Source organism: Hyaloscypha bicolor (assembly GCF_002865645.1).
Source record: "Hyaloscypha bicolor E unplaced genomic scaffold K444scaffold_184, whole genome shotgun sequence".
Classification (NCBI taxonomy): domain Eukaryota; kingdom Fungi; phylum Ascomycota; class Leotiomycetes; order Helotiales; family Hyaloscyphaceae; genus Hyaloscypha; species Hyaloscypha bicolor.
The window spans coordinates 470,460-492,538 of NW_020194686.1; the positions used below are offsets into that span (position 1 = coordinate 470,460).

The window sequence follows — 22,079 nt, forward strand, 5'->3', positions numbered from 1 at the left end:
ATTTAATTAATAACTTTATTTAATTATAATTTTTATATTAATTTATTTTATAAATTTACTAAAAATCTAAATCTAAAAAATTATTATATTTTAAAAATTATAAAATTATTATATAATATATTAGAAACTAGAAACTATTATATTAATAAGCTTTTTATAAAATAGTTAATTTATAACTTTTATTTCTTTTATAATAAATAATTCTTTGAAATTATTAGTCTTTAAACTAATAATATTCAATTTATTAAAACTAATAATTTTATAAAAATAAAATAATTAAAGCTTTAAAAAACTAAGTTTTTAGCTAAAAAATATAAATATTTTACTTTTAATTATAATTTCAAGTTTAATAAAAATATTATTTATATAAATACTATTAGAATTACCTTTATATAAGAATATTAATATAAAACTATTTGAATTATTTTTATAAAAATACTATTATTATAAATAATAAAAGTATTATTTATTAAGATTTCTTTATTAAAAACTCATATATTATATTAATCTATTAATTAAAAGCTTTATATAATTTATTAAATTCTCGAAAACTAATATAAAAGTATTTAATAAATATATTTAATAATAAGTTAAGAATATTATTAAAGAACTAAAATTTATAAAGCTAATAAAGAAGTTTTTATATTTAATTATTTTTATAATTATTTTATTTATAAATAATAGAAATATATTTTAATTTTAATAAATAAAACCAAATATATTATTATTATTATTATTATTATTATTATTATTATTATTATTATTATTATTATTATTATTATTATTATTATTATTATTATTATTATTATTATTATTATTATTATTATTATTATTATTATTATTATTATTATTATTATTATTATTATTATTATTATTATTATTATTATTATTATTATTATTATTATTATTATTATTATTATTAAAAATAAAATAAAAATAATTTTTTATTTATTTAAATTATTAATACTTTAATTAATATAATATATAATTTATTTTAAATATTATAAATATTAATTCGAGAAATTAATAGCCCTTTAATATTATATTTATATTATTATTTATAAAAGGTTTCTTTAAACCTTATAAGAGAAATAGTAATTATTTTTATACTAAATTTAAAACTATAGTTTTATTACTCGCTGATTTATTATACTATTTTATTACTTACTAATAAATATCTTATAAAATAACTTAAGAAAAATTATTTATTTATATATAAATCTATAATAATATAGAAGATCCTTTAATAAGCGTATAATTAGTTATAATCCTCTGATTTCAAAGTATCTATTTATAAGAGGGCTTATTTTTAGCTATTTTATTTATAATAATAAGATTTATAACATAGCAAGGAATTACTAGAAAATCGAGGAGGTTCTAACGCCTTTGACTCGCTCCGCTTCGCTTACCAAGCGGCGCGATACCCGATTTAATAAGGAGCCCCTGAAGCGATACCGGATATGGACTAACCTAAACTTTATTCAAGCCTCATTCTCATTTTTGAACCTCCGAGCGCACGGTCACGGTCACGTGACAAAACAATTAACTATAATCAACCGTAGTTGATTATAATTTGAATAAGTAGATCTTGACTTGTTTTGATTAGATTCAGAGGCTATAATCAAATCAAGCTAAATTATTTGACACACTGATTGTTGATCTCCAGCTCCGGCGTACTGGATGGTGTGGCTCTGGAGTAAATAATGCAATCCAGCCGTCGGGGTGAGGGTCTCCAATGCCTGGCATGCCAAATCTTCCAATTGGGCGACCGACAAATACATGTGAAAAGCTGGCATGTGACATGTGATGTTGAAAGAAACAGCCCCCAGTCGCCGCCCACCCGACAGCTGAAAAGCCTTGCAATCCTCCGGAGAATTCTCCCCTCCCAGCGGCGGTTTGATTGGGTGCCCGGACCGAGTAGGAGCAAACTACTAGTAACAATATTACGAGGGGTAGGGATCCTGCTGAGTAAGAAAATAGATCCCCTCAGCCGCAAGCCCTCGGAAACCCAGGCCGAGATTAGGGTATTTACCTCCGTAGATGGACTACCTTTGGGGGTCAAAGAATTACAGATTCTAAAGAGGTAGTACTACCTAGATAGGCGAATATATGGTGGTGTTGATGCTAACTGAATTGGGCATCGAGATATACGCTACGGTATTGGTGTTTATTTTGGTGTAGCGTTGAAAACCGTCCATCCTCCAAAATGCGAAGAATACCAAAATCGCTACATTTAGAAAATCACGCCAAATCTCAATAGAACGCCTGAAACTCCTCAAAAGTGCTTTACATAATAAAAAAGAAGCAGATCTGACTTTGGCAAAAGTTTTATAATAATAGAATATAAGGCGGAATTATGAGAATTTTGTTATGCATCATTAAAATCGCGCCCGTCCTCGCTTAGCGAGTTGGGCGGATTTCAATGCCGCGCGCTTTCGAGGGGAATATTGTAGCGAGACCAGGGCTACTCCAGGCTGGCACAGACCAGAAGGGGGGACGGACTAGTATTGAGAACTTTAAAGCTTTTTTGCAAGCAGTCGAAACCCAGAACTCCTTGGGGCAGCTTTAGGGATGTCGCCTGCAAGGGTCCAAGCCCTGGTCCTGCAGTCAGCGCTGACGGGCCCCGAGATTCTGACGAAATTTCATTTCCACTTCTGTTCACTAACGGATGTGGAATGCGTGCCCATGGCACTGTTGCGAACAAACGGCGACCACTTCCTCGAAAGGTGGAATGATCGGCGCCTGTTTCTTGTCATAGAGGGAGGAGGCCGCGCGTGCTGAGCACGGGGGTTGGGGGTGTCAGATTTCGGGGTTTTTGGGCACTCCTCGAATATCCACATGCAAGATATGTAGTGAAATTTGACTTTTCTTCAGCCCCAGAAACCCCCAGCCTGCTCTTGTAGGGCTTGATTGCCAGCGGTGCGTCAGCCTTAGGGTCCGGCCTAGTACTCTCCCCCGCTCGAGAGAATTACGTGTCACGAGATTACAGGGGCGAAGAGCAGTCCCAAGATGGACTGCGCAGATACGGATACGGCTCAGACCGTGCGGGTTCAAATTCTTGACTTCTAGTGACGTCGTGGTCCTATCCCTTCGTCTGGCAAGACATGGTCTGTACCAGCAAGGGGGTCTGGCTCGGGGGAAAAGACGACATATGACTAATAAGTTTCTAAGCAAAGGTCCTTTTCGCCCTGAGCCAGGCCCACTTGCCAGTACAGACCATGTCTTGCCAGACGAAGGGATAGGCTCTGTGAGATAGGAGATGGAGACTTGTGCATGACAATTTTCTATGGCTAGATTTGAGTATTTTCTGTATGATCAACGAACTACTCTTCCCAGGTTGAGGACATCTGCGGTGGATATCTTTCGCCGACTACTTTATACTGGTTCAGGATTCCGTCGATTTCTTGAATGTCCTTTTCGGAGAGTTCTACGTTTGCTCCATTTTCTTTGGCACAAGCAACTGTAGTGCTGCCGGGGATGGGAATGAGCTCAGCTGTATCTCCTCGTTTTGACATGGCCTTGATCCAGCCAATGCAAAGCTGGGCCATCGTAGAACCCTTCCGTTCGGCCACCTTTCTGAGTGCCAGAATCAGCTTCATATTTGCCTCCATCGCTTCGGACTGAAATCGAGGGAAGCCACGGAGAAAGGGAGCGGACGGGATATCATTGGCAGACTGAAACATCAGCTGGCCACGTCCCAATACGCCGTATGCAATGATGACAACATTGTGCTTAGCACAGAGCTGCGAGACACCGTTGTGGAAGATATCGGTGGCCATCAACGATACTTCCAGCTCAACGGCGGCGATAGTAGCCACCCTGCAAGCGCGCTCAATCTTCTCCGCCCCCACCTCACTAAGGCCAATGGCTCCAATCTTGCTTTCTTTGACCAACTCGTTGAGTGCTCCAAGGCTGGTTTCAATTGGAACACTCTTGTCGACACGAGCCAGCATGAATATGTCGATGGATTTCGTCCCGGCCAAGATGGAGTTGCAGTTATCTACCGATTGCCGGATGTATTCGGCGCTACCATCAGGAAATCTATTCCTGTAGCCGCCTTTGATGGATAGAACGACCTTCTCTGCGTCTTCAGGGTACTTTGTAAAATAGCTGTGGACCAGGTGAAGGGAGTTGTACTCAGGAGTCCCGTAGTATTCGGCTCCACTCCATAAGTTGCAACCAGCTTCGAGAGCGGCTTTCATGACTGGAATCGCTTCTTCAGTTGATGGGCCAGCATTCAGACGTAGGAGGCCGAAGCCAGTCCTGCCTACGGGCTTGTCGACCAACATCGTTGTCGATTCAAGGGCCATTGTATCAGGTAGGAGGATGGTGTTGTGATCGGCAGGGATTGATGGGTAGGTGGCCAACCAGAAGGAGCAGGGGTCAACCAACGGTTTACTAGTTGATAAGCAAAACAATGGAAATAGTTTCAGCAGACTGGGAGTGATGAAATGGTCCAGGAGCACTGGCAATGGCTTTAAGGTCGGTTATCTAGGGCTCGCCATGAACCATTTGGTTGCAGGCGTGGGCTGTGTTGCTGTGGGCGAGCGCCGCCAAGTTCCTCCCAGGAATATCAGCCGCAGGTAGGGTTAGCACCGATGGTGGCTTCAGGGGCTTCAAGGCTACAAGGATTATAGGACATGACGGGGGTCTGCGCGGGCTTCAGCCCCCATTCTGATGATACAAGCTCCATCCCCTGTTCCCCCCAAATCAAACGTGGCGGAGCAAGGCCGGCCCAGACCCAATCATTGCCCAACCACGTTTTATTTCGGTAGCTACTACAGAAAACCCATATTTGAGTGGCGTCCTGCAACTTCTAAGGCTTATTCGGTTTGACTGCCGCTTTTTAGCGCTTGGTTCGTCTCTCCCTCGGAAAAGTATCGAAGTCGCGGGCATTCAATCTCTCAAACACACAGTCATCATGGCTCCTCCATCATGGGTATGTGTTCCTGAGCCTCCCGTCTGTTTAATGGCTAACACCACGCGTAGGCTGACGGACCGTTTCCTTTGATTCCCACGTCGAAAACCACCAAAGTAGATGGCGACCCAACCGCGAACTGGGTGGCCGATGATATGGCCAACACTCACAATGTGATTATTCGGCAGATGAACTCCATGTACCTGCAGGCTCCGCACGTCAAGTTGGAAGCTGATCAGCTTGACTTATGCCAATATGCCGTCTTTTTCCAAGAATCTCTCCAGTGAGCAAAACCCAACCTTGAAATCTACCAGGTCAATTACTAAATTCTAAAAAGTCATCACCATGAACTCGAGGAGACACGATTATTCCCAGATGTCGAGAAGATAACCGGCGAGGCGGGCATTATGGAACAGAATGTTGTACAGCACCATGAATTCCTTCCAGCATTAGAGACTTTCGGACAATACGCCCAGGCCTGCTTGGACAAGAAGAAATCTTTCGACGCCAGCCAGTTCATTGGCCTGATGGACACCTTTGCGCCAAAATTGTCTACTCACTTAGAGGATGAGATCAAGACCTTGCGAGGTCTGGGTAAATACAAAGACAATGTCAAGGAAATCAAAAAGGCATATATGGCTCTTGCCGCGGATGCCCAGCAGGCGAGCAAGGTAGGTTCCTGCCCTTACATGATCTTGTTTGGACATGGCCGATTAATTGACTTTTCGTATAGACGACAATCTTCCCGCTGGTTTGTGGTGCCCGCGATACAACATATGAGGGAGGCTGTTCGTGGCCCGGATTCCCATTCTTTGTACCGTATATGGTTGATTACGTCTTTGCTGGAAAGCATCGGTCTGTCTGGAGGTTTAACCCCTCCACCATGCAAGGAAAGCCGCGCCCTCTCCTCTTCTTGCCGAGTGAAGAGTAGGCGAAGGTTTCTGTGGCACAGCCAACCACCCCAGAAATTGACATACGTGTTTGCATGGCTCGCTTTTTAATTGTTGGGAGATTCGTAAAGTTTGATATTGAATCTATTCTTCACCAACTCTTCTCGTTTCAAAAAACTTCACATTCCGACTTGATGTTGAATCTAAATGCTGATTGGCTCTGTGTCCAAATCCCCGATCTTTTTCGAAATTCCACCCCCGTTGAACGAAGTTAAGTTAGAATAGCTCCAAACGGTGACTATACTTGAAATGCTCCCTTGCCCGTATTCTCGACCTTGCAAGCCGCTTGCCTCTTCCGAGTCCAATCCACTGCCAGCATGCCTTCCCACGGTGCCTTCTCCGCCTCTGGATCCACGCAAGTCGGCACAATCTCAATCTTGACCTTGCCCCCAACGCCGAGGAAGAAGGGCATAGAGACTCGCTCATCCTTACTCACATTCCTCGCCCGGTGCACATCGCTGATAAACCGCCCGTTCGTGATCAACGCCATCAGATCTCCCAGGTTGCATATCAAAGTGTCAGGAATGGGATTCACTTTGATCCAGTCCCCACCAGGTGATAAGACTTGGAGCCCGGGGTGGTCTTGCCAGAGGAGGGTGATGAGGCCGAAGTCAGTGTGCGATCCCAGGCCTACGTGCTCGATACTCTCTTCGCCATCCGTTCCAGTAGGGATGTTCTTAGGAGTAGGGAAGTAGTTGAGCGCAAGTCCTGCAAATGGCTGAGCGACCATCTCATCGAAGTAGGTCTCTGGCAAGTCCAATGCGAGTGCGCAAATGCGGAGAAGTCGTCGTCCTAATAGAAGTCTGGACGTGAAAGAGTCGATCATGGCCGGTTGGAAAGATGGAACTGTGGCCGTCTTCTCCCATGGAAACTCTTGATACACGCCTCCGGTTGGGTACCCCGGCAGCTTCGAAGTTGGATCCATTGAAGGCCGGTATTGCAACTTGAATTTCTCGTATGTATCGATTGGCTCGGTTTTGTTGATCTGCTCATTGTTTCTACCCGTGTACCCTTCGATCTCATGATCGAAATGCACCTCTTGTTTTATTTCGAGCGGCTGCCGAAAGAATTCCAGGGTTGAATCCACCGCAGCTTTCGCGACAGAGTCGGGAATCCCATGATTAGTAACATAAAAGAAACCGATATCCTTGCAGGCCTTGCGAACTTTGTCAGCAACTGCTTGCCGATCAGAGAGTTTATCGCTGAAAATCCGAGATACATCGATCACGCTGATCTCGCCTGGTCGAGGGTCGCGGGCGGCGGCTCTGTTAACATTGCGAGAGACCGGGCCAAAAAATGAATCGACTTTAAGAACGTAAGCTTCTTCCGTTGCTGTTGTAGTAGCCATTATTGGAGACTGGGAGTTCAACTTGCGTGACTGGACTGCTGGAGGAACTTAGAAGTGTCTTATAAAAGATGAAACGAAAGATGCAGCGAGCAGTCCGAGTGTTAACTAATAAAAATAGACAGTAAACGAATCCGTCTAGAGCCTTTGGCGTTTACAACGTCTTATCAAGTATGGGTATGAAATGTAACGAGGCAGGGGTGTTCGAGGGTGGCACAGGCCAGAAATTCACCAGGATCGTTTTAAACGCCCTCTCCCACCCCCTGCCTCGCTGCATTTAATTCCCATAAGACGTTGTGCTGTCATCTCACAATATCGTATTGCCACCAATGACCAACTGCCCCCTCACCTGAGCTGACAGTGGCTTGAAGGCCCTGCCGGATCGTGCAATGCTGTGTTCGTAGCACGCTCCAATTTCCGGCTTTCAAGTGCGCAAATACTCCTGAATTGGCGACGTGCTAGGAGACATACTAAAACAACGACCCGCCAGCCTGGGCTAACTTATCGCATGTCTTGAAGCCACTTATCGCATGCCTTGGATTCTGGATTGAGCATCAAATTTACGTTCTTTCAATCAACTTCGGCTGATCATGGCTGCTCCTGGAGGACCACTTCCCCCGGATTTCTTCGACCCAATGCCATTTGCAAACCATAAGGGTGCTATACTTGGAATATGTATCCCGCTCATGGTACGTCCTCTGCCCTGCGAGAAGGGATTTCAGATCGCTACTGACTGACGTGCGAAAGACGCTGTGTTGGCTGGCGGTAGCAGCTCGACTATCCGTTCGGATCTTCATCACGAAGGCGCCAGGATGGGATGACTTGTTCGTCGTCTCCGCCGCGGTGGGTTTTGAATTCGGTTCCTAGGTTTGGGATTTCAACTGACGCTTTGTCCAGCTGGTGGTTTCAATGGGCACCATCGCGTTTTGCGTCTCGACGAGATACGGGATGGGCCAGCACATCTATCTCCTGCAGCCTCAGAATATCTCAAAAGTGGTGTTATGCAACTATTTATTCGGCGCTGCGTATAACTGCTCAACCGCCCTCATCAAGATATCGCTTTTGCTCCAATATCTACGCGTGTTTGAGCGCGGGACATGGACCTACAGAGCCACACAACTTTTGCTAGCTGTCATCTCACTCTGGGGTTTCTCTTTCGGGTTCATCGCATGGTTTTCTTGTCTGCCCGATCCTTCTGCTCTTTGGAAAGGGTCAAGAAAGGGCTGCTATGGCGCTGCTTCAACAAATATGGACATGGTAGTAAGAGTGATTGTAGCTCATGCCGGCCTTAACTTTGCGTTTGATATTCTCGTCTTAATATTGGCTTTCCGACTTTTATTTTCGAAAGAAGTCCCGACGACGAAGAGGAGCATGACGGTGTTGATATTCGTGGGATCTGTGTAAGTCAACTCCACACGCTTTTCTTCCCGGCAAGGTCGCCTTGAACTAATGGTTTATTAGCTCTTGCATGTTTGCAGCATGGCGCCTTGCATCCATTATCCAAACCAATGCAGGACGGTCAACCGATCTCTCCTGGGGCCTGCCGGGACCGACATTGCTCTCCATTTGCGAGATCGACATCGCTGTATTCGTTGCTTCCGTACCATTCTTCTGGCCGATTTTCAAAGAGCAAATCACCCAGATTTTTGTTAAGTATGAGTTCAACGTCTCGACTGAGTCCCGTTTCCACCAGGGAGATGACGACACGGTCGAGCTATCTAGGATGGAAGCTAGCCAGACGGGAAAGTCGGGAGGTATCGAGGATGTGAAATCGGTGAAATCTGAAGATTACCAAAGAATTCAAGAACGCCCAGACAACCAGAAATTCCAGGAGAGCAACTATATGCGGGCTCAAGGGGACCCTTTTGCGGAGGACTTCCAAACAGAGACAATCGTCCACACGGGCGGGACGGACAAAAACCACGGCGGATTTGTCCGATCCAAGAATTGAAGACGACTTTTCTTTTGTGACATGCAGCGATTAGAGTGGAGACTTTGAAGAGCTGGGAATTAGGCCATGGGTGGCTCATGAGTGACTCTATCCGATGGTTACAATACTTTGTAGCTCAGATGGAGGAATGGCACAGCAGCATCAGGCTCAATAGCTAAGCTAATCATCATCAATATTAATTCGTCCGTACCGATCGGAAAAATGGCGCGATTCCCGTCGTGAAGCAAGTCCCATCCCACATGCGTGCTCCCGTAGCCCTAAGACGTGAATCGGTGCTGGGAGACAGCGTGCCTCATTGTCTCCTTCGAAGGTGGAGCCTGAGAGACGCCAGAGAGTGAGAGCGGGCTCGTACTTCGTAAAGTGCACGCCCCAAAAATGGAGCCCAAGGCACAGGGCTCCTTCCTCTCACAAGGGCCAGGGGGGCAGCAAAACCAGCAAAGAAGCAACTGGTGTGCTAGACTGCGGGATCCATGCCTGCCAGCCTGTACTCCACCCACCCCCACCCCCCTAAATAAATGTAAATAGTGGGCCCTCTTGACCGGGGTGTTTTGTATGGTAGAATGTCTGTGCTCTGGGAGTCTGGACCCATTGTTGCATTTAATTAAGGGGGGTAGGTCAGACGGACGGTTTGATCTGTGCAGACGAACGGACCGCTGATTTAACGCCGTCAGCAAGCAAATCTTACCAGCTAAAAGCAGTGCTGGGGCCAAGAAAAAGGAGGTTTAGTCAAATGTCACCGAACAAGGCAACATCCCCGTACCTGCGTACCAAGCATGCTAGCAACGTGGGCAAGGCCTCACCGAGTAACCGGACGCTGGGCCAAGAATGTGTCTCATTTTATGCCAGATTATTGTGATTATGAATATTCCACAAAGGTTGTTCTTGATTGGAAATACTACCGAGAACATGGGGTCAGACATGTTTAAATTACACAGCCTGTAAACTCATAACACATTCGTTGGTGTGCACTTGATATACCACAGTGCTCAATCTCCTCAGCCCAGCCCGAGTGAACACATTGTCCCATTGGGTTTGGGTGCGTTGACACGAAGCATGTCCGCAAAGCATCACCAAGTCAATGGAGGTACACCAGGAGTTGGCCCCCACATCCGGAACAACCATCTCGTCAACGAGAATCAATGACCCTTCCTCCATGGCTGCTCTGGTGTTCTTCAAGATCTCTACGACCTTGTCGTCAGGCCAATTGTGCAGAACTGTTCGGTAGTAGTAGAACTTGGCTCCTAAGTGAACAGTTAGAGTTGACTCGCGTTTGACGTATATTCCAGAAGAGTGCGATTGCATACCTTTGACCGGCTGTGGTGTGAAGAAATCGTAAACCATATTCTCAACCCCAGGAGTCTGAAGTGCCTTCTCAATGTTTTCCGGGCGATCCTGAAGTATAACACGCCCAGGAACATTGGGGTATTTCGCCTTGAACTCGGCATTTTGCATACCGATGTTTCCTCCGATGTTGACATAGACCGCCTTCTCCGGGCTCCACGATTTGGTTTCTTCCTCAACGGGATATACCGAGAGCCACGTGTCTTGCGCTCCCTGGCGACGAATGGACATGAAATTCTGGAAAATTTCCAGGGTCTTGGGGTTTTTCCGGAGCCAGTCGAATCCGTCCTCTCCTTCTAGGTTGTAAGCATCTTGAAGAACGGAGTGCATGACGTCCGTTGGGTTTTCATAGTTGGTCTTCTGGAGATAGTTTGGTAGCGCAATGAACTGGGGCCCGAGGCCGGTAAAACTAATAATAACATGAGATGATGGGGAAGATTGGAGAGGGCCAAACATGGAAACTCACAACCAGTCGATGCCAGCCGCAACAGCTGGAACACACAGATTCTTGCTGACCTGATTGCTCTTAAAGCTATCGATTCCAGTCTGAGTCAGAACGCCCACAGCAGAAAGGTGCCTCAATATTCGTCCTATCTCATGTCAGGAAGAACTTTGAAATTGGTCAGCAACACATACCTAGAAGAATTGGGCTGGCTTCAGTAGTTTTGGCGATTTCATCAATTGTCAACGATCCATCGCTCTTAGAGAACAGATGGAACAACTTGAGGTCAAAGCCTGTACGGACTACAGCAGTTGTCAAACCCTAGATATTATATATCAGTCAACGACCTACATCTTGGAGGGGGGGGGTTCCTTCTCTGAGACAGGAGAATTTTGACTTACACCAAAGGCAATCTTGTCCAGTGTGTTGTCGGGAGAGTCCAGCGAGTTAGCCAGGTCTCGGAGCTTCAGCGCGAGCTTTATCTTGGTCTTGCAATCAGCGGTGGTAATGAACTTCTCGACTGGGTTCAAAAGGTCGTCCATTTTTAATATTTCACAAATGCTAGAATATGATGTCAGAATCCAAAATGATAGGAACAGAAAGTAGTATACTCACTCAATTGAGCAAAAGAATGAGAAAAATCAGATTCTTTTTTTGGTCTTTCCTAAGAACCCAGGGTTTTGAAATTGAAATACTTCAGGCTTACGGAGGACTCGGCCAAAAGTCTTGCAACTGCCAGGATTCGACGCCGACACTCGCCTAATTGGCAGGGGCGTTGCAGAGGCACGCGCCTCCGCTTAGGCGTATTTACAGCCAAACAAATCGAAGCTGAAAATCAAACCCCCGATTAATTTCTTTAACAGCCAACGCACTTAGCTTCCCTTGAAAAAATAATATTAAATGATATGCAATTCACAGTATTACCCTCTATAAAGTTGTGAGAAAAATTAATTGTCATTATTGTGGAAGCTATTATAGAAAACGTTGATGTCCGACCCCAATTTTGGTATTACAACTAACCGGAGGCGAATGCAGGGCAACCAGAGGCCGCTAAGTTACAGGGCTTTTACAGGCTTGTCGTGCTTAATAACAGCACTCAAGCCCTGTAAACATTACTATGCCAGCGCTGTGTGGGGTCCTTAGGCCTGGCGCCCACCCCTGCCGGTTGCGCTTATGGCCGCGTCCTCCGTACGCGATAGTTACTGGCTGAGCCCGGGGACCGGCACCTGGAGGCGAAATACGTAAAAGGGAAAAAATCGCAATACTAGCGTCAAATTACAAAGCGTCCCCGTTTTAAATCTGGGTTGGAACTGCCCCCGGTCGTGCCACATTTACGGGACGTATGTAATTACATGGTGTCAGAAAAGAAATTACTTGACAACGTCGCTAGGGAAATAATGTAGTGAGACAGGGGTGTTCCGCGCTGGCACGGACCAGAGAGCAAACAATGCGATCTTTCAATTGGCTTTACCCCTTGTCTGTGGCTCTCTCGCGACATTATTTTCCCTAAAGAGTTGAGACGTTGTATGCCAAGGGCTGCGCTCGCACTGAGGCAGAAGACGCCGCTGCCGTTTCAAGAGATCCCCGATGCACCAAAAAAAGCCCCCATCCTTCCTCACCGCTCAACATCGTACTGTAAGCACCCGTTCGTACCTCCTACTCGTTCGGCCGGGCTCACCTGGTCCTCGCTTAGCATGCTTACCAGGTGAGGGAGGGCAATACGCAAAAACCAGCAATACGCAAATGTAAAACCCTACCAAAAATCAATTATTCGCACATGATCTTGGGAGCAACCGCACGTAATTAATAACTCGCTAAGAAGTAGAAATAGTTTCTTAATACTAAAACTTCTCCCCTCTAAAATTTAGAGCCAAAAATCCGTGGTTGTGGGGGGTGTCAAATTTCCCCATACAAATTTTTGCGGTGATTTGCGTATTGCTGGTTTTTGCGTATTGCCCTCCCTCACCTGGTAAGCGTGCTAAGCGAGGACCAGGTGAGCCCGGCCGAACGAGTACCAGTTAGAAAAAAGCGGCTGGGCCACACTAGCGACTGGGCCACCCCCTAAATTTGTGTTTCTCGCTAAATTTGTAGCACAGACCAGCACAGACCAGCTAGCTAGAAGTATCTCTCACACAAACAACCAGTAGTAACTAGTGGGAGGTACGAATGGGTAAGCACTGGAAGCGGAGCTCAAGACCCGATTCCAAATAAGCCAATTCATTCATTCATTGCTTTTAATCTCTCCCCGGGGGGCCTAAAATCGAATATACCCTGCTGTGTTATCAGCGAATCTGACATACCTCTCCACCCGCCGCATGAAGCTGGCCAATTAATTAATGGGAATTGTGAAGCTGTTGATGCCGCTGTTACTGTTTCTGGCGCTGTCTCCGGACTTAATTTTCACAGTATCATCGAGCATTTTTTATAAAAAATCTCTCTAAGATGTAATGATTGTGCAGCAAAATATCCCTTATTAGTACTGAAACTATGATTTAAATTAGCTAAAACGAGACAGCGATTTTCAGACCGAGACGACATTGCCGTCGCCCCCTAAAAACGCCCTAGATACCCTCAAAGATGCTTTTTTTCAGAGAGCATGTCTATAGACTTACCCATTTTCTTGCGTTGCTCATATTTTTAATTTTCACGCTTTAATACTTCTAATGAGGTTTTTATTAATGTTCCGTGGATTTTGAGTATTGGAATGGATGCGCTTTAGCCAGCTTAATGCGGCAGGTGGAGAAGGTAATTTATGTCGCAGCAGGGTATATCAGACTTTGGGCCACTCCCCGGCTTCCCAAGGCTTTTCTAGCGTGGGGGAGGGTGAGGTTATGTAAAGAGACTATCTCACTAGCTTCCTTTTCATACTATAGAATTATCTTTGCTTTACTTAGATTATTGTTATTATTGTGTTGAGACCATTTTTGAGGACGAAAGGATCTGTGATGGCGGCCCCGAATATTACGGATCTTCTGAGACGAGCGGCAGCGAGCTCCAATAACACCGGCATAATTACTTATCCATCTGGAAAGACGACCGATGGCCTGAAGACTTCGTATAATCAGCTTCTGATGCAAGCAGAACACAATGCCAAGTCCATTTCAGCGATCAGCGGCTTCAAGAAAAAGTCGATTGTCCTTCTTCATCTGGACGATCTCTTCGACAGCATTACCTTATTCTGGTCAGTCATTTTTGCAGAAGGCGTTCCTTGTATTTCAACGCCGTTTACAAACATTCCGGCACAACGAGAAAAACACATGAGACATCTCCATAGTCTCCTCGACGATCCAATTTGCATCACCAGAGCTCACTTGCTGGCACAATTCTGTGGGCAAAGCCTCTTGGCACCTCATACAATCGAAGAGTTCTCTGATTTGCAGCTGCCACCAAGAGTTGCCATTCCTACAATTGCTGTAGACTCAGAGTCAAACCCAAAACCTCATGTCAATGGATTCCAAAGTCAAACATCTTTTCTTCCGTCAGATCTGGATGATTTGGCACTGCTGATGCTCACATCTGGGAGCACTGGCAATGCGAAAGCAGTTCGCTTAAGCCATGCTCAGATGATGGCTGCTGTTGCAGCAAAATGCGAGGTCAGGGCGGTACCACTGGGCGCACCCTTCTTGAACTGGATAAACTTTGATCATGTTGCTTGTGTTACCGAGATACATCTCCAGGCCATGTACCTTGGCGTGGATCAAATTCATGTACAGGCGGCCGATATAGTTTCCAGTCCTGCTCTGTTTCTGCGACTTCTCTCGGAGCACAGAGTTGGGAAGTCATTCGCACCAAACTTTTACCTCGCGCAGTTAAGAAAGTACCTGAAAACTGAAGAGGGACTTCTTCTGGGCGAGAAACTTGACCTTAGCAACCTTCACTGGCTTTCTTCTGGAGGAGAGCCGAATGTTGTGGAAACATGCGAAGCTTTGGCCAAAATCATGGCTGGCTGTGGGGCGCCAGACGGTGTTATCGTGCCAGGATTTGGGATGACGGAAACTTGTGCAGGCTCAATTTGGAATACCAACTGTCCTGAATACGATATTCAGAACAGTAGCCAATTTGCGTCTCTTGGACGATGTATGCCAGGGATTGAAATGCGTGCCGTCGTCATCAGTTTGGAAGGTACTCCAGAGGTCGCCCCAGCAGGTCATCCGGGGTTTCTCGAAGTTCGAGGGCCTATCGTATTTAAAGGCTACTTCAACAATCCTACCGCTACTGCAGAAGCAATATCTTCAGAGGGCTGGTTTAGGACAGGCGACCAAGCGATGATCGACTCGGAGGGCAAGCTCAATCTCATCGGGCGGAGTAATGATCATATCAATATCAACGGTGTCAAATACCTACCGAAAGAGCTGGAGGCTGCTATTGAAGAGTTATCGATCGATGGAGTTACACCAGACTACACTGTCTGCTTTTCAATTCGCCCATCTGGCGCCCAAACCGAACAAATATGCATCATTTACCTGCCATCCTATTCGCCCGATGACGCGAACGCTCGAATGTCAGCCCGCAAAGAGATCATCAAAGCCACAATGTTGCATACCGGTTCGCGGCCTCGTGTCCTACCGCTGAATAGTACCTTCTTGATGAAAACAACTTTAGGAAAGTTGTCCCGAGTCAAGATTCGTGATTCCTTCGGAAAAGGTGACTTCAAGGAGCTCGAGGACTTTGACAACGCTCAGATACAGGCCTACATTGCGAGCAACACTGCACGACCACAAAGTGAGAACGAGCATGTGATCCTCCAACAGCTCTCCGAGACCCTTGAGATCTCAGTCGAAGATATTGGCGTCGAAACTCCGATATTCGATATGGGCATAACTTCAATCCATCTCATCCAACTGAAGAAGAAACTGCAAGCATGCCTCTCTATTCCTGACATCCCAATATCGGTGATCATGACAAACTCAACTGTTCGTTCCTTAAGCGAGGCTCTAGAAAACCTCGATAAACCAAAAGAGTACGACCCTGTTGTCGTCTTGCAAAAGGACGGAGACAAAAAACCTCTTTGGCTCTTCCACCCCGGTATTGGCGAAGTCCTCGTTTTCCTCGGTCTTTCAAAATATCTGCAAGGCCGTCCGGTCTATGCCCTCCGCGCCCGTGGTTTCGAAACTGGTCAAACGCATTTCAAGAGCATCGAAGAAGCTGTTCGTACCTACCATGCAGCCATCAAAGCAAAGCAGCCACATGGTCCGTATGCACTCGCAGGCTATTCGTTTGGCACCATGCTGGCGTTTGAGACGTCCAAGGCGCTACAAGCCAACGGCGATCAGATTGCATTCCTGGGGTCTTTCAATTTACCTCCGCATATCAAGGACCGCATGCGACAGCTGGATTGGTCCGACTGTCTACTACATCTTTCTTATTTCCTTGATCTCATTGGCTCTGATATTGATGCTCTAGCTAAGCAAATCTCTGGGTATTCAAAGGAGATGGCACTTGCAGAAATAGCAAGATTGGTTGACCAAGATCGACTGCTCGAACTTTCTCTTACAACAGAAGCACTTGGAAAGTGGGCTGATCTTGCACATGATCTTCAAAGTATGGCCAGAAATTATGAGCCTTCTGGATCTGTACCCGTGATGGATATATTCGTTGCAGAGCCTTTGTCGATTATAGCAGCGAGTAGGGAAGAATGGAAGAGAACTAGATTGAGCAAATGGAGCGACTTCTGTGAGTCGGAGCCGATATTTCACGATGTTGATGGGGAACATTACACAATGATTGGCGAAAAACATGTTCTGAGTTTTCAAAAGACTCTCAGAAGAGCTTTGAAGTATAGAGGACTGTGAGCAGCAATGACAGCTTTTGTAGTTCTTTTTACTCTTAATCAAGAATAGATCTTTATTTCTTTAAACTATCTTTACTACATCAAATATATATCGCGAATTATTCCTAACCTTCTCGATATTGAGAGCTACTTCTTTAATGTCTTGCATTCTGATTGTACTAGTTTTCCTTTTTCTAAATCTCTAGTTTAATTAAGTCAAGAGAGTTTATAAGTTAAGTTAAGAATTAGTTAAGTTTTTATCTATTTTCTATTTTTAAAAGAGAGGTTTATAATTCTTTCCTTTTAATAGTATTTTTATTTGGAATTTTAATAAATTTAATTTAGCTTTTAAATTTTTAATTATTTTTAATTAATAATTAAAGCTTGAAATTATAATAATAAATTATATTCTCTTATTTTAATTATTTTAAATAAACTTAAGTTTAGCTTTATTCTCTTTAAATACTAGAATTTCTTTAAAAAGTTTTATTACAATTTTTTAATTTTTTTAAAGTTAATTAATATTAGAAATAGCCAAATTTTTAATACTATTAATATAGCTATTACTTCGGAAGTCACGTGCTTAGTTACGGGACTCGGAGGCAACGGGATATAGATAATAAAATACGAGATATAATTATATAATTTCGTATTTTATAAATAATTTAACTAGTAACTAGTTTCTATTAGGCTTAATAAATTTAGGAATTATATATTAATATTATAATACTATAATTCTTATTTTTAAATATAACTTACTTTACTAACTTTATATAAATAGTATTATATATTTCTAATAAATTAATATTAATTAGTTTTTATATATAAATTAAATTAAAAAAGAATTAAGTTATATTTATTTAAGATTTAATTTCTTGAAAATAAAGCTATTATTTTATATTAAAAAGAAAATAACTATTAATTTTATATTTATAATTTAGTTTTATAAAAAAGAAAAATAATAGTTATTTTTATTTATAATTTAGTTTTATATAAAAAAAATATTACTTTTTATTAATTATTAAATAATTAGCTATTTAGTTATTTAATTATTTTATAAAACTATTTTTTTTTATAAAAAATTATATTTTTTATAATTATTTAAACTTATAGGGCTTTTAAGCTTTAAAACTATTAAGTTCTTTTGAAATCTTAATATTTTACTTTCTAAATTTCTTATTATAAATAAAATATCTTTTATAAATCTATTTTTCTTATAAATTATTATATCTTAAACTAAATATAAATCTATAAAATATATAATAATAAAATATGTTATAATAAAATATATTATAATAAAATATATTATAGTAAAATATATTATAATAAATAATTTCTTTATTAAATTTAACTAATTTAATTACTTTATATAAAATAATAATTTTAAATAAATAATAAAGAAATAAAGATATAAAATTAATTTAAATATTACTAAATTAGAAAAAATATTTGAGTTTCTAAATATTAAACTATTTTAATATATTTTTTATAAAATAATTAATAATAATTTTAAGAACTTTATTTATTAAAAAAAACTTTATATTAGTATAGCTATTTCTTTAGGAATTATATATATAATTACAGGATTCGAGATATAAGATATAAATAATAAAATATAATTATATAATCTCATATTCTATAAATAACTTAATTAATAAACTAAATCCTATTAGGCTTAGTAAATTTAGGAATTATATATTAATACTATAATCTTTAATTCCTATTTCTAAATAATAATAACTTTATTAATCTTATATAAATAGTATTTTATATCTATATAATAATACTATATATTACTAGTAAACTAATACTAATTAATTTATATATATAGATTAGAGAAAATTTTAGATTAGTCCTAAAAGTATTTAATAGCCTATAAAAAAGATATCTAGTTTTTACTAATTAATAAATAGTTAGCTATTTAACTATTTATCTATTTAATTTCTATTATTTTTTAAAACTAATTTCTTTTAATCCCAAGATTATTTTTTTAGAAACCATTTTTTCTATTTATATAATACCCGTATTTATAGGATTCTTTTTCCGGAATATATATCCTATATATATCCTTAAAGCTCTTTAACTATAATATTAATTTTACTATTAAATTAAGCCCTTTAAGCTTTAGATACTTCCGGAATTATAATATTTTATTTCCTAAATTTCTTATTATAAATAAAATATTTAAAAGCAAAATATTTACTTTAATACCCTTATTAGATATCTGGATATCTGATATCTGAACTAGATATCTGGTATCTAAACCAGGTATCTAAACTAGATATCTGGGTATTTGAATACTTTTATTACTAAATTCTTTCTATAAACCTACTACAAATTGCCTTACCTTTAAACTCCTCTTGCTATAAACCATATATATACTAGAGAGAACCTGAACTCGGTTTAGTATAAATACTAATAAGAGAAAGAAACTAATTAAGAAATAAGAGAATAGTATTAATTTAGTAATTATAATAAAGAATAATTTTTAGAAATATTTAACTATTAAGATATATTAGTATATCTTATATAGAAAAAGTAATAATAATCTATAGAATCTATTTTAGAATAATTTTAAGAACTTTAATATTATAGTATATAGTCTAATTAACTATATACTTTTATAAAATCTTTAAATCTAATTTTAGTATAGTAATATTTATATTAAATAGAATTATAAGAACTTTATTATTATATAATTCTTTATTAACCTTATCTAAAAAAAAACCAAAAATATATAAAATAAAACTAATATTATTAATAATAGTCTAATTAGAACAGATCTTTTTTAGGAACCTATTATATTATATTATTTTATTTTAAATAAAACTAGATATAAGAAAACTAGATACTCTTAGTTAAGAAATTAAGCTATTTATTTATTTCTTCTAATTAAGGCTATTTATTACTTTTACTTTTACTATTACTAGTATTACTATTAAACCTAAACTTCTATTAATTAATATCTACTATTACTATTAGGAAACTTATTAGGGAAATAATAAAGATATATTTTAAAATATAGAAATATAATAGAACTAATAGTAGTTTTAATTATAAACTTATTATTTTCCTTAATATTTATTAATATATAAAGGTTCTAGAAAAATACTAGTAAGAGCTTTTCCTATTATATTAAAGGAACTAGTATAAGACTACTTTTATAATAACTAGCTCTCGAATTATATATATAAAAAGGCCTATATAAATATCTATAGCTTTTTTTTAAAAAAAACCCGATTTTTATTATTAAAATTTAGATAAATAAAATATTATTACCTTAGTAATTATAATAATAAAAGACCCTAAAAAGATAATATTCGAGCTTATTTAAATACTAATTAATAACTTATATAAATTATAATATAGCTTTATTTCTATTTTATAAAATACCGAATTCTTATATAATAAAATTATTATCTCCTATTAAGATTTATTAGTATATTAATATATAGTTTCGGACTCTTTTAATAAATTCGACTAGTTTATTAATAAGTTTTAATTATTTATTATTATCTATAAAAAGAAGTAATAAATTAATATTAAAATCTATTTTACTAATTAATAATACTATTCTTAAAACTCTTTAAGCTATTATTTATCTGGAAATTATTAATATAAACCTAGCTATAATTTTGGAACCTGTAATAACTATTTTAAGTTCTATAATTATAATAATTATATCCCGAAATCGTGTTTTATATATAAGAAACCCGAATACTATTTATAGAAATATATATTAAAGAAATAAGAAACTAAGAAAACTTAATTTAAGAATAGAAATATTTACTAATTTAGATTTCGAATTCCTATAACTTTAATAAATGCTTTAATAGTATTTATATATAGTATATTACCGAAATTAAAAAAGAAAATAATAATAAGAATAGTAAAGATAAACTAGAAAATAATACTTTTAAAGCTTTATTAGTAGAAATAAATAAGGAAAAGAAATATTATTTAGTTTTCTATTTTATTTTTATTAAAAGTTTTCTAGTTATTTCTATTACTTTTATTTCTATTATTCCTATAACTAATATTCTTATAAATAATATTATTTCTCTTTCTTTTATATATTAAATAATAGGCAAAAACTATATTTTAGAATCTATTAAATAAATAAAAAATATCTAGATATTTATATTTAATAATATATTAAAATATAATACTTATTATTTTTATAGAATTATAATTAATACTAAAGCTTCTAGATTCTTAATTACTAGTTCTAACTAATTCCAAGCTTTATAATAGACGAATAATAATATTAAACTTAATAAAACTATTAAAAATTAAATTAATATCTAGTTTAGTATTAGATCTATATTCTTTATTAAATTTATAATAATAAGAATATTAATTAGATAAGTATAATTTTATATTATATTTATAAGAATTCTATTCTTATTTAGTTTAGTTAATATAAATAAGCTAGAGATCTATTTTAATAATCTTACTAATTATTTTATTATTTTTATTAAATACTTTATATCTATAATATAATATTTTAGATATTCTTTCTTGCTTTAAAATACTATATTATAAAGCTTTATTTCCGAATTCTTTATTTATAACTTCTATTTTTTTTTTATAGAAATCGAATTATAATATTTATATTATTATTTTAGTTATTTATTTATTAGTAAATTCCGAAATATATTAGAATAAACAGGCTATAATATTAATATAAAAGCCTTTAAATATCTTATAAAGTATTATAAATAATACCAGAAATTCGAATAATTACTAGAATAATTCAAATTTAATCTAAGAAATAATATTAGTTTTAATTATTCTATTATTATTAATATTTTCTATATTTCTAAGAAGCCTATATTTTATATTATTAATAAAAGTACTCGATATTAAATTAGCTAATAGCTTTAAAATATTAGTATATTATATATTTGGAATATCCTAAAATAGTATTAGATTAATATTTATTTAGGCCTTTTTAATTAGATTTATAAGGTATTTATTAGTAAATAATAAAATAATAGAATAAATTAGTAAATTATAAAACTAATTTCTATCTCTTTTATAAGATCCAGAGAAGCCTTTTCTAAATAAGAAGCCCTGATAATATATATATAATTAGTAATTTATAAGCCTAATACTTATAATATAAATAGTAGTTAGTTATAATATTAAAGAATTATTAATCTCTTTAATTAATACCTGTAATATCCGAGATTTATTATATATTCTTAAATTATATATATATTATAATTATATTCTTTTCCTAGAATTTTATTTCTAAGATCTATTAATCTGTTCTAATAAAATATTTATTTAATTATTTATTTAATTGAAATAAACTTCTAGTATCTTGAAAAGTAGTTTTACTAATATAATTTAGATA

At 38.2% G+C, this 22,079-nt stretch overlaps 6 protein-coding genes across 6 annotated transcripts; 3 read left to right on the forward strand and 3 right to left on the reverse strand.

The window, feature by feature from the left end:
- Window positions 1-3,170: 3,170 nt before the first annotated feature.
- On the reverse strand, window positions 3,171-4,535 carry K444DRAFT_622296 (Aldo/keto reductase). The gene has a single exon (XM_024882070.1). It carries the CDS (start codon window positions 4,308-4,310, stop codon window positions 3,324-3,326), a length of 987 nt encoding a protein of 328 aa, XP_024726976.1. The 5' UTR covers window positions 4,311-4,535; the 3' UTR covers window positions 3,171-3,323.
- Window positions 4,536-4,921: 386 nt separating this feature from the next.
- K444DRAFT_638277 (uncharacterized protein) lies at window positions 4,922-5,849 on the forward strand (the record flags this gene model as incomplete). The annotated part of the gene is made up of 4 exons (XM_024884230.1): window positions 4,922-4,939; window positions 4,990-5,201; window positions 5,256-5,589; window positions 5,652-5,849. 4 exons carry the CDS (start codon window positions 4,922-4,924, stop codon window positions 5,847-5,849), a joined length of 762 nt encoding a protein of 253 aa, XP_024726977.1.
- Window positions 5,850-6,106: 257 nt separating this feature from the next.
- K444DRAFT_648659 (2OG-Fe(II) oxygenase superfamily protein) lies at window positions 6,107-7,216 on the reverse strand (the record flags this gene model as incomplete). The annotated part of the gene is made up of 1 exon (XM_024885488.1): window positions 6,107-7,216. The coding sequence occupies one exon, from the start codon at window positions 7,214-7,216 to the stop codon at window positions 6,107-6,109; it is 1,110 nt and encodes a 369-aa protein (XP_024726978.1).
- Window positions 7,217-7,564: 348 nt separating this feature from the next.
- K444DRAFT_622299 (uncharacterized protein) lies at window positions 7,565-9,372 on the forward strand. Its single transcript, XM_024882071.1, has 4 exons — window positions 7,565-7,902; window positions 7,961-8,056; window positions 8,111-8,613; window positions 8,675-9,372. The coding sequence occupies exons 1-4, from the start codon at window positions 7,804-7,806 to the stop codon at window positions 9,162-9,164; spliced, it is 1,188 nt and encodes a 395-aa protein (XP_024726979.1). The 5' UTR covers window positions 7,565-7,803; the 3' UTR covers window positions 9,165-9,372.
- Window positions 9,373-9,985: 613 nt separating this feature from the next.
- K444DRAFT_576785 (S-adenosyl-L-methionine-dependent methyltransferase) lies at window positions 9,986-11,612 on the reverse strand. The gene is made up of 6 exons (XM_024877549.1): window positions 11,563-11,612; window positions 11,349-11,508; window positions 11,142-11,268; window positions 10,972-11,095; window positions 10,469-10,914; window positions 9,986-10,405 (listed from the first exon to the last, which is right to left on the reverse strand). Exons 2-6 carry the CDS (start codon window positions 11,487-11,489, stop codon window positions 10,092-10,094), a joined length of 1,152 nt encoding a protein of 383 aa, XP_024726980.1. The 5' UTR covers window positions 11,490-11,508; window positions 11,563-11,612; the 3' UTR covers window positions 9,986-10,091.
- Window positions 11,613-13,865: 2,253 nt separating this feature from the next.
- K444DRAFT_622301 (putative non-ribosomal peptide synthase-like protein) lies at window positions 13,866-16,833 on the forward strand. The gene has a single exon (XM_024882072.1). The coding sequence runs from the start codon at window positions 13,893-13,895 to the stop codon at window positions 16,737-16,739; it is 2,847 nt and encodes a 948-aa protein (XP_024726981.1). The 5' UTR covers window positions 13,866-13,892; the 3' UTR covers window positions 16,740-16,833.
- The last annotated feature ends 5,246 nt before the right edge of the window (window positions 16,834-22,079 follow it).